At 40.4% G+C, this 9,815-nt stretch overlaps 1 protein-coding gene across 1 annotated transcript; it reads right to left on the reverse strand.

Annotated features, from left to right (window-relative positions):
• Positions 1-687: 687 nt before the first annotated feature.
• On the reverse strand, positions 688-4,813 carry LOC139387472 (ADP-ribosylation factor 1-like). Its single transcript, XM_071133705.1, has 5 exons — positions 4,715-4,813; positions 3,965-4,144; positions 3,663-3,773; positions 3,440-3,564; positions 688-3,277 (listed from the first exon to the last, which is right to left on the reverse strand). The coding sequence occupies exons 2-5, from the start codon at positions 4,107-4,109 to the stop codon at positions 3,116-3,118; spliced, it is 543 nt and encodes a 180-aa protein (XP_070989806.1). The 5' UTR covers positions 4,110-4,144; positions 4,715-4,813; the 3' UTR covers positions 688-3,115.
• Positions 4,814-9,815: the final 5,002 nt, after the last annotated feature.

Raw genomic sequence — 9,815 nt, forward strand, 5'->3', positions numbered from 1 at the left:
CACAAACCAAGCTGATGGACAAAGTTACACTGCAAGGGACTCAAGACTCCTGCCCCCTCCTTCCATGACCACCATACTTCTGCCATGTTTTATAGGCTTGGCTGCATTAACCAGCAGTCTAATCAACCTGAAAGAACATCATAAATTGCTCCCCAATTATTGCCACTGCCCATCCCTAGCGCACACCAAATGTAACAGACAGGCCCAGCTGTAGCCATTTGTAACTTATTCAACACCCGCGTTGGGTGGTTAGTTGGCTGCCATCACCTTGGACCAATCCACTCTCTTAGTCCAAGTCATGGGGGGAGAGTAGTTGGGTGTGATTGCGGATTTGGGACAAGAGAAGGCTGTCTGACCAAAGCACAGGCAAAGTCCATTTTTAGATTAGGAGTCATTTTGAATTCATAATGGGGAAAGAGGCTTGATTAACTCCTACTCATGGGGCAGTGTGGGTTTCTAACCTGGAAGTTATTAATAATAAATATGTAAATGGTAAAATGTACAATATTTGAATTGTGCCAGTTGGCAGATTCAGTATATGTTGCCTTTCTTGCTGTTGATCAATAATGTTCACTGTGCCTTCAGCCCTGTGAGTCCAAGGAGGAGATAGAGGTTAACGGTGCAATGTCAGCATGATCAAATCCAATAACTTAAAAGAGAATTACATGAAAAATAACAGAACATGTAAACAGTCTCTAATCACTTTAATTACAGTGCTTTTCTCCAAAAAATTTTAAGCTGGAATAACTTTACATAAAAATTTAAAAAAAGTTTAGACAAAAGTTCTGCTAAAGAGATTAACGTTTCAACAAAAGGTTCAGGCAATCAGTTTTAATCCAATGCCTTGCTTTAAAAGAAAGACTAAGAAATGTCCATAGCACTCTGGTGGAATAACACCCAGAACCTTTTGATAAGAAGCACAAAAGGTTTGTAATGGAACAGCATGTTTCTTTGACATGAGGACAAAAGTATCCCCCCAGAACTTAGCCAAGGACAACATGAGCTACGAAGGACAAAAAAATACTAGTGCCCACTAAGTAAAAAATATGGAGTTCATACATTTCCTATTGCCACTGACATTGATGCATGCCTTGTTCCAAAACTATTAATATACTTTAATCATTCCCAATAAAAAGGGATGAAAACAAGGTCTTCAGGTCATGATGGAGGACATCAGAATACGACTGCTTTTGTCATATCAGAGCATCATACCTTGAGTGCAGGGGTAAACAACCGGGTGTCTGCGATGGGGGTTCAATGTTTTTATGAATATCGCTAGCAACAGACTAAACACATTTTGAATGACATACCTACAGTAGAAAAGAGGAAAATATCTTATTTCTCATGACGTCAACTTTATTTCTCCACTCCTAATATTGAACAAATTACACTCACTGGAGTATCTGACATTGGCTTTGAAAAATAGGCTACCAGTGTGGTAAGTGCTACTGGCTGCTGGTAAGTGTTCTTGACTTGGACATACATTTTTGCCAACCCATGGATAGCAAGCTAAACAGTTGCGCTTAGCGAAAGTGTTTGCAGTTACCTTTCTAGCTAATAGGCTATGTTAGAGTTTACACTTCCTCTTCCAATTATAAATGTGGGGAGGTCAAACTAATGAAAAAACATTTACCAAATCTATTCATTTCAAAAAGTTTTGATTACTTCGCCTTGACATTCACCTGATAAGACATGAGGAAAAAAATGTTTAAGCTAACATAATGGGAGTCCCTGGTTCAGTGGTTTGCCTGGAAGGGGGAAAGATAAGATTGAAGACCCCTGAGTTACAAGGTTGTTGTGGCGCTAAGTCATTGTGATGGTGATGTTGAGGACATCAAGGTATCCCAACCCTTGAGCACCTGCAGCTGACAAGAGTAATGACAATGCTTATTTAGACAAAAATGTTTAACAATCAATTAGCTAGTCCCGCTGACAATCAACGTGTTCGAGATATTAGATTCTGCACAGAACATGGATTATAGCAAATGGATAGGCAGGAATTCTGCTTCTCTAGGCATTGTGAAAATCTGTTGATTTGCACAGAATCTGTGTGTCTTAAACATGCATTTGTCCAACATACAGACCACATCATGCACTTTTTTTGCTATTAAATTCAGGCTCACTGCGACAAGGGCAGTACACATGATTATTAACCTGAGCCACTTTCATACATCATAATGCTGACAAGACAGTACCTCTGTCCATCACAAAGCAGGTGAATGATGAGATTCATGGAGGAACATAGTTACTCTGCATGGCAGCCACTTCTCAATGAAAGCCAACAAGATCTGACAAACAACAAAAGCTGGTAAGTGTCGACAAGAGTTTGACTTTGAAGCCCACTAACCTGTTTTAGGCCTCATCTCAATAATATGCTCTTCAGTGTTTTGCTAAATGGTATTTTGGGGGAGCAGGATATTGTAGCCGTCAGAGGTGTTAAACCATAATTGTTGAAAGTTGTACATCTGTATGTATGCTTAATTCAGGAGAAACACTCCTTTCAGTAAAAATTACCCGCAGACTTATGTAAAAAAGTCAATAAACATAGGGTCCCATCAATTATTTTTTGCCTCCCTTTTCTATTTACTAGACATGCATGTCTGCCCAAGAGTCAAGAGGAGGAAATAACCAAGGTAGATTTTTAAAAGTCTGCAATAAGCTGCCTCTTAAACCCCTCACCATCCAAAACAAGACTATTTACATTAAATAAGAAACCCAGACAGCTTTCCATGATTGGGTTATTATCCTCCCTGGCCCATATGGTGTATTGTTGTAACGAGAGATGAGAAATGAGGGCAGCTTTCCAGTAGGTACTTTTGACAAAAGTAACTTAATTTTCAACATCAGAAGAGTACAAAGCAAAGATAGAGAAGATACAGTGTTACACTTTTCACACTACTGAGCCGAGCCAAACTGAGCCGAGCAGAGCTGTACTGCGCCAGCAGGGCTGTACTGCGCCAGCCTGGTAACTCTTCTACCACACAGTTGCTAGAACCATGCAGGAAAGGACAAAGTGAAAGAAAATCATCTGAGCCACCGTACGGTTTGAGTCAGCACGATAGAGTGAAAAGGGTATATGTGAGTTGAGGAGGACAGTGGATTATGATGATTAGGCCTATTTCTGGTTTTTTAACTGATTAGACAACCAATCCAGTCCTTCATAGAGACCGTCTCCGCTGGTGGCACAGGTGGCCTGGATGTACCAGTTTCTATGGCGGAGGGAGTGCAGTCCCAACTTGTCTGTGAGTTCGGCCGCATTCATAGCATTTGGGAGGTCCTGAAAAGAGAAGTTCTCCCATAATGAGACAAAAGCCAAGCCAGGGAAGGACATCCAAAGTATATAACAGGTATATTGTCCTTTCTATTTTATTAATACAACAAAAGCAAGTTGGAGGCTTTTTGCTTTCACACAATGGACAGGTGAAAAATGTAGGAGTACCTGTTTGTTAGCGAATACTAATAAGACTGCCTCTCGTAGTTCATCCTCTGCCAACATTCTCATCAGTTCTTCGCGGGCTTCGTTCACTCGCTCTCTGTCATTGCTGTCCACAACGAAGATGAGACCTGAAACACACCAAAATAAAAACATTTTGAGTCAACATCTCTAGTCTGTTGGTCCTCCTTTGACAGGAGTAAAATGACTTGCTGTCAGCACATCTTACCCTGTGTGTTCTGGAAATAGTGACGCCACAACGGTCTAATTTTGTCTTGACCACCGACATCCCACACTGTAAAACTTATGTTCTTGTACTCGACTGTCTCAACATTAAAACCTGAATTGAATAAAGAAGATATTAATAACCCGCACAATCTATTTGATGCAAGTGAACATGTCCAGGGGGAAATTGTGTTGTTTCTAATTCTATATTTTTAAATAGTCTCAACGTTACACAAAATATGATATTCATACAAACTGGGCTGACAACACTTGGGCCTACATGCCACCACCAGTGCTACTACTTACCTATAGTTGGAATGGTAGTTACAATTTCTCCAAGTTTGAGTTTGTACAGGATTGTTGTTTTACCAGCAGCATCGAGACCCACCATGAGGATCCTCATCTCTTTCTTGCCAAATGCTTTAAAGAGGCTTGCAAATAAATTCCCCATAGTGAAAGACGGATTCACCTTTGGCAGTAGGAATACTAGAAGAGAACAAGAGGAACCCAATTTTGTAACCGTCAGTGTGTAGTTGTGCGCTGCCAAATACAGGTTTACCCATCTTATAAACTGAGTTGTTTAATATACCTAGTATATCAACTTTTTGCCAACTATGTTAGTTGATTAGCTAGCAATATAACTAAAAACAAGACGCTAGTTAACTAACCATATAGTGCGCGTCAATGCTTAGATAGCTGCTAGCTAACGTTACACAAATCATTTCATAAACTAATCAGTTGAATAAATGAAGGTAACAACCATCGCGTTGAAAACTGCCTTGCAGTGAAAGACAAATGGCTATTACGTTAGCTATATCGAAAGACCACTATAAGTTAGCTCTCTAATAGATAACTGACTGTTTTGCTAGCTTTAGCAAGCGGCGCCAAGCTAGCCTAACCAGCCATCTGGCAAGTTTTTTAGATACCCTTTTAACTAGCTAGACCCCAGGAAATGAGACCCCTTTACGTTATATAGCTAAACAGCTAAATACAATGTATGTGACGATTATCATATTCAAACAACATCAAGCGTAAAAATGACAGTTTTCTGCTTACAGTTGTTTTCAATTCTTTCCTCTTTAAGGCGTTTCCTTCCTCAAGATGTCGGGTTATTATTTGGCCACGTCAGAGCTTCCAGAACGACTTCCGTGAAACAGAGCGTTTGGTATGTCGCGCCCTATGGGCTGGAGGCGAATGACACTCATTTTCACATTTTTGTGCTGCTAAAACATGAGTTTGCTTGTTGCAGGTGCGTGAGAATAATTATTCGATTATATGAAAATAAAAAACGCACACACTGCTTTTTCTTATATAACTTTAGTTTTAGGAATGCCAAAAGCATGGCCCGAAAGGTAAACTTATAGGGAAAGACAACATTTTAAGGGTTGTGATATATTGTATTGAATATGATCTCCAATTAGAAAAATGTTTTACCATTTGATGTGCCATTCTATAAATATTTAGATTTTTTGGATAAAGTTCAAGGTGGGCACCATTTTGAAAACAGAATTCAGTCAACTTGATCTACTCTCTTCCTGTACAGCATAGTGAAAGCTACTGAAGAGTGCTCTACTGGCAAACAGTGTTTTCCTTTTCTTTTTAATCAAATTGTATTAGTCACAAGCACCGAATACAACTGGTGTAGACTTTACCATGAAATGCTTGCTTACGAACCTTTCCCAATGATGCAGTTTTAAAAAAGTATGACAAATAAAATACCAACACAAGACATAAAATAAAATAAACAAAAATTGAGCTATATATAGGGAGTACCAGTGCCAGATCAATGTGCAGATGTACAATGTATTTGAGGTAGATATGTACATGAAGGCAGGGTAAAGTGACTAGGCATCAGAATATATAATATATAATATATAATATATCAAATAAAGAACAGAGTAGCAGCAGCAAATGATGAGTGAAAAAGTGTGTGAGTGTGTGTGTGTGTTGTGTGTGTGCGTATGTGCGTATGTAGTGCATGTGAATGTGTGTGGGTTTTATGTAGGAGTGTCAATGTAGTGTGTGTGAGTGTGTATCTTGTGAGTATACTGAGCCTTCCTCTGACACCGCCTGATATAGAGGTCCTGGATCAGCCCCATTGATGTACTGGTCAGTTCACACCACTCTCTGTATCGCTTTGCGGTCAATGGTGATGCATTTACCATACCATGCGGTGATGCAGCCAGTCAAGATGCTCTCAATGGTGCAGCTGTTTAACTTTTTGAGGATCCGTGGGGCCTGTGCCAAATATTTCCTGAGTGGGAAGAAGCACTGCAGTGTCCTCTTCATGACTGTGCAGATGTGTGTGGACCATGTTAAGTCCTTAGTGATGTGGACACCAAGGACCTTGAAGAGCTCGACCCACTCCACAACAGCTCCGTTGATGTGGATGAGAACATGCTCTCCCCTCTTTCTCCTAGAATCCACAATCATCTCCTTGGTCTTACTGACATTGAGGGAGAGGTTGTTGTCCTGGTACCACACTGCTAAGTCTCTGACCTCCTCTCTGTAGGCTGACTCATCGCTGTCGGTGACTGTCGTGTCTTGTCGTCAGCAAACTTGATGAGGGTGTTGGAGTTGTGCGTGTTGGAGTTGTGCGTGGCCACACAGTCGTATGTGAACAGGGAGTACAGGAGGGGACTAAGCACACACCCTTGAGGGGCGCCGTGTTGAGGGTCAGCTGGTGTTGTTGCCTACTCTCACCACCTGGGGCCGGCCCATCAAGAAGTCTAGGATCCAGTTGCAGAGGGAGGGATTCAGTCCCTGGGTCCCTACCTTGGTGATGAGTTTTCAGGGAACTATGGTGTTGAGCTGTAATCTATGAATAGTATTCTCACATAATTATTTCCCTTCTTGTCCAGGTGGGAGATTGTCCAGGTGGGAGATAATTCACTATGACAAAATTCATTATTTCTGCCATAGACTTCAGGAGACTACATGTCTTCAAATGACTTCACTAAAGGCCAGATGCAGGGCCCACAAGATCCAGACCAAAGCTAAAAAGACCCAGCTCCTCTTTCTCCACACCTAGCACAATGGAAGACCATCAGTTTGTGGAAAAAAATCAAGAGTGCATGTGGTAAACTGCCTTGTCTTATTCAAACTCACTAAGGACCAACATTTCCATTATAGGCCATTTCAAACCCTCCTTTATTCCTTGACGGCTTAGCAACAGGGCAGATTGAGTTACAACACTGAAATGTTTGATAAGGTATGAACAAGATTCTGTATCTCTAACCATGACCTGTGACACTGTTTGAAAAACATTACAGTCATAGCAAACCCATGAACATGAATCCAATCCAATGTTTTCATCATCAGACTTATGGACATTGGTTGTCCTAGTTCTACTCTAGTGTAGAAATAATATTATAAGTCAAGGGGTGGTGGTGCTGCTGTCACTACAAAACATCCTTGTTTCTTTCTATACAGGTCCTGTCTTGTCTCCCAGGTGTTAGATTGAGTAAAGTAATGAACCGCCCTTGCCCCTTGATTTTGCCGCCACTGTACAATGTACAATGGCACATAGGCCTATTCATGTGGGCAAATCTGCAGTGCCAATCGGGGGCATTTGAGGGGTGTCTACGAGACACTTGGCTTTTCATCATGTCTGTCTTCTCACGGTCTCAGGGTGAAACCAGGGTAGCTCAGCTGTTGCCATTATGGGGGTGGAGTGCAGAGGCTAGCCAGCCAGCCAGCCAACCCGGCCCAGAATCACCCCTTTCTCTGGCATGGCAAGACCTTGTCCACTGAATAGCTTATCATGAAACAATGTCCTCTGTGTGACTGTGAGACAGGTGTCCATACATTGACAATAGATGCTAATGTGAGCAAGCAAAAATATCTTATTGGAAAAAGAGAACATAATGCCGCTGCCACCGGGTTGGTTGCAAGAATAGATGTATAACTTTATGTTCCATTACTTGACTATTCTATTCATAACCAAATGTTCAAGTGTGAGTTGGTTCCATTTCAAAAGAGAGCAAATTGTGAATGTGCTTTTATATTCTGATGTACAGTATGTGTGTGTTGTCTGTTGGTATATAATGTTTTAAAGTTTATATGTTCACCTGCCCAGAGACTGCAGATAAGTAAATTAGCTGTTAGCTAAATCTGGGGCAATGCATCACTTCTAATTTCTGAGACTTAGCCTTTGTACATTATCCTTTAACAAATAAACATAATAAATCAATTAAACACAATTCAGGCTAAATGTTTCCAATGGATAGAATGGGGATGTTCTCTAGGCCTACTAAAGATAATTAATTCACACTATTGTGATTGCAATTTGTTGTGCATGTCACATTGGCCTATATTTATCTGACTGGAATTCCAATACATTTCGTCCCCAAAAATATTCCAAATTCTAGTAATCAAATATTTATGTGCAACAAGTTGAATTTTAACCAGGGTCAACCATGTCTGCCCCTTCTCCAGTGGAGAGGGCAGTGCCTGGGACTCAGGGACAGAGCAGCAGGGGGGAGAGTGGGTCTGTGGTTGGTGGAGGACCACACAGTGAAGCCTACATAATGCCGTCTCACTACTGGAACCTTCATTTGTGGTTTTGGTCTGCCAAATGCCTGAGGAAGAAAAGCTTTCAGCATAGGTTTGTTTCACAGGCAGACAGTGGTGTATTCACTTGTAAAGGAGTGCTGTGTTTTCTCTGTAAGATGGTTATTTTTTTTATTTTGGATGGTTGGTGTTTCACTGTTTTAATGTTGCAGTCCTGTGCCAGATCAATCTAATATTTTTATCATTTGGCCTTTCATTTTCTTTCCTTGTACATCTCTGTAGTGCTTTTGAGAATAAGATAAGAGTACCATGATTTATGCCTTATATACTGGATTTGGCTGCATGATTTCAACAGGATAAATTGTAAACTGCAGTAGTTACAATCCAAATTTTTTAAGATCAGGTTTTCGGCCTAAAGCATTTAGAAAAACAAACATGATGATTTCAATTGTAATAGTCACAAGTTTTTGTAATTAAAGCCTATCTGTTTTTGACAGATTACATTAACACATTTGGCAATGGCACTGAAAACATTAAAATATCACAACAAGCAAAAAACATTATTAGCTATAAGCAGTAGGTATCATACTGGTATAAACCTAACACTAGGGAATCCCTTTCTCAATAGTGACCTAACGCCCTCTATGTGTCAAACAGAGACTGCATACATAAGAGGTTGACAGCAAAAAGTGACTGGGATTTCCCCACTAATAGCGTACTTACTTACAGTTGACTACTTAGTTGAAAAAATGGAAACCACTGTGTTTGTGTTTGTTAAAAAAGTAGGTAATATTACTGGGCTGTCAGCTCTTTTCATTATTATTGTGGGACACTTTTATCAGTTTCAGAAAAGTATGATTCAAGTCAATTATTTCCTCTTTTCCTCACTGCTTAAAACAGCTCCACCCAACTGGGTCTGTGCACTACATGTATCAGTGATTCCAATGTTGTCATTACTTTTAGTTTTTGTCATAACTATGATCATTAAAGTTAAATATTCAGCTTTAATTAGTTACAATTAGTTGGGTCGTTATATCCAAACATGCTGTAAGACCAGAAAAGAAGGACTATATTTAAAGACATGAAAAGCAAGATTCCTCTTTACAAATACATCAAAGCTGTTTGTGAAAAATCCCACCAATTCAAGTTCATACACAATAGGGGGTAGGCAAGGTTGCTTTGTGGAATGTCACACAGTTTGCCAATGATTTTCCTCAAAACTATGGATCGTTTATGGGGTTCTATTTAACCAAACCAGGCTGAATAAAGAATACTGTTACAATCCTTCAATTTCACAATGAAGGATTGTGCGTCGACGCTCCCTCCCAGCCCATGCATCAATACAGTGTGATTGTAACACCCTCAGTACCTTAAAAGCAGTCAGTGCATTAGCCTCAGCCTGCTACTGTGTGGTCTTCCACAGAACTAGTACGCAGGAACGTGATTAGACAGATGGAAGGCAAGGGAATGAACAGAGGCCTCAACAACAATGCATGCTCTGTGACTCCTATCCTCCTAGCCTGTAGAGTTTGGGTGATTTCCTACTTCCCAACCCATGCCCGAGGGACACATTAGTAAATGCAGTTTAACAAGACCAAATTAAGCACATCCAGCAACAAAGCACTGTTTGACTTGGAGAGGACTT

This window comes from Oncorhynchus clarkii, chromosome 28 (assembly GCF_045791955.1).
Source record: "Oncorhynchus clarkii lewisi isolate Uvic-CL-2024 chromosome 28, UVic_Ocla_1.0, whole genome shotgun sequence".
NCBI lineage: Eukaryota > Metazoa > Chordata > Actinopteri > Salmoniformes > Salmonidae > Oncorhynchus > Oncorhynchus clarkii.

Bases quoted from the DNA above. Each gene is read 5' to 3' on its own strand.
- LOC139387472 (XM_071133705.1), bottom strand. From the start codon at position 4,109: ATGGGGAATTTATTTGCAAGCCTCTTTAAAGCATTTGGCAAGAAAGAG. The intron at 3,565-3,662 runs GTAAGATGTGCT...GGTGTGTTTCAG, and splicing joins CTATTTCCAGAACACACAGG to GTCTCATCTTCGTTGTGGAC. The intron at 3,278-3,439 runs GTACTCCTACAT...TTCTCTTTTCAG, and splicing joins TAGTATTCGCTAACAAACAG to GACCTCCCAAATGCTATGAA.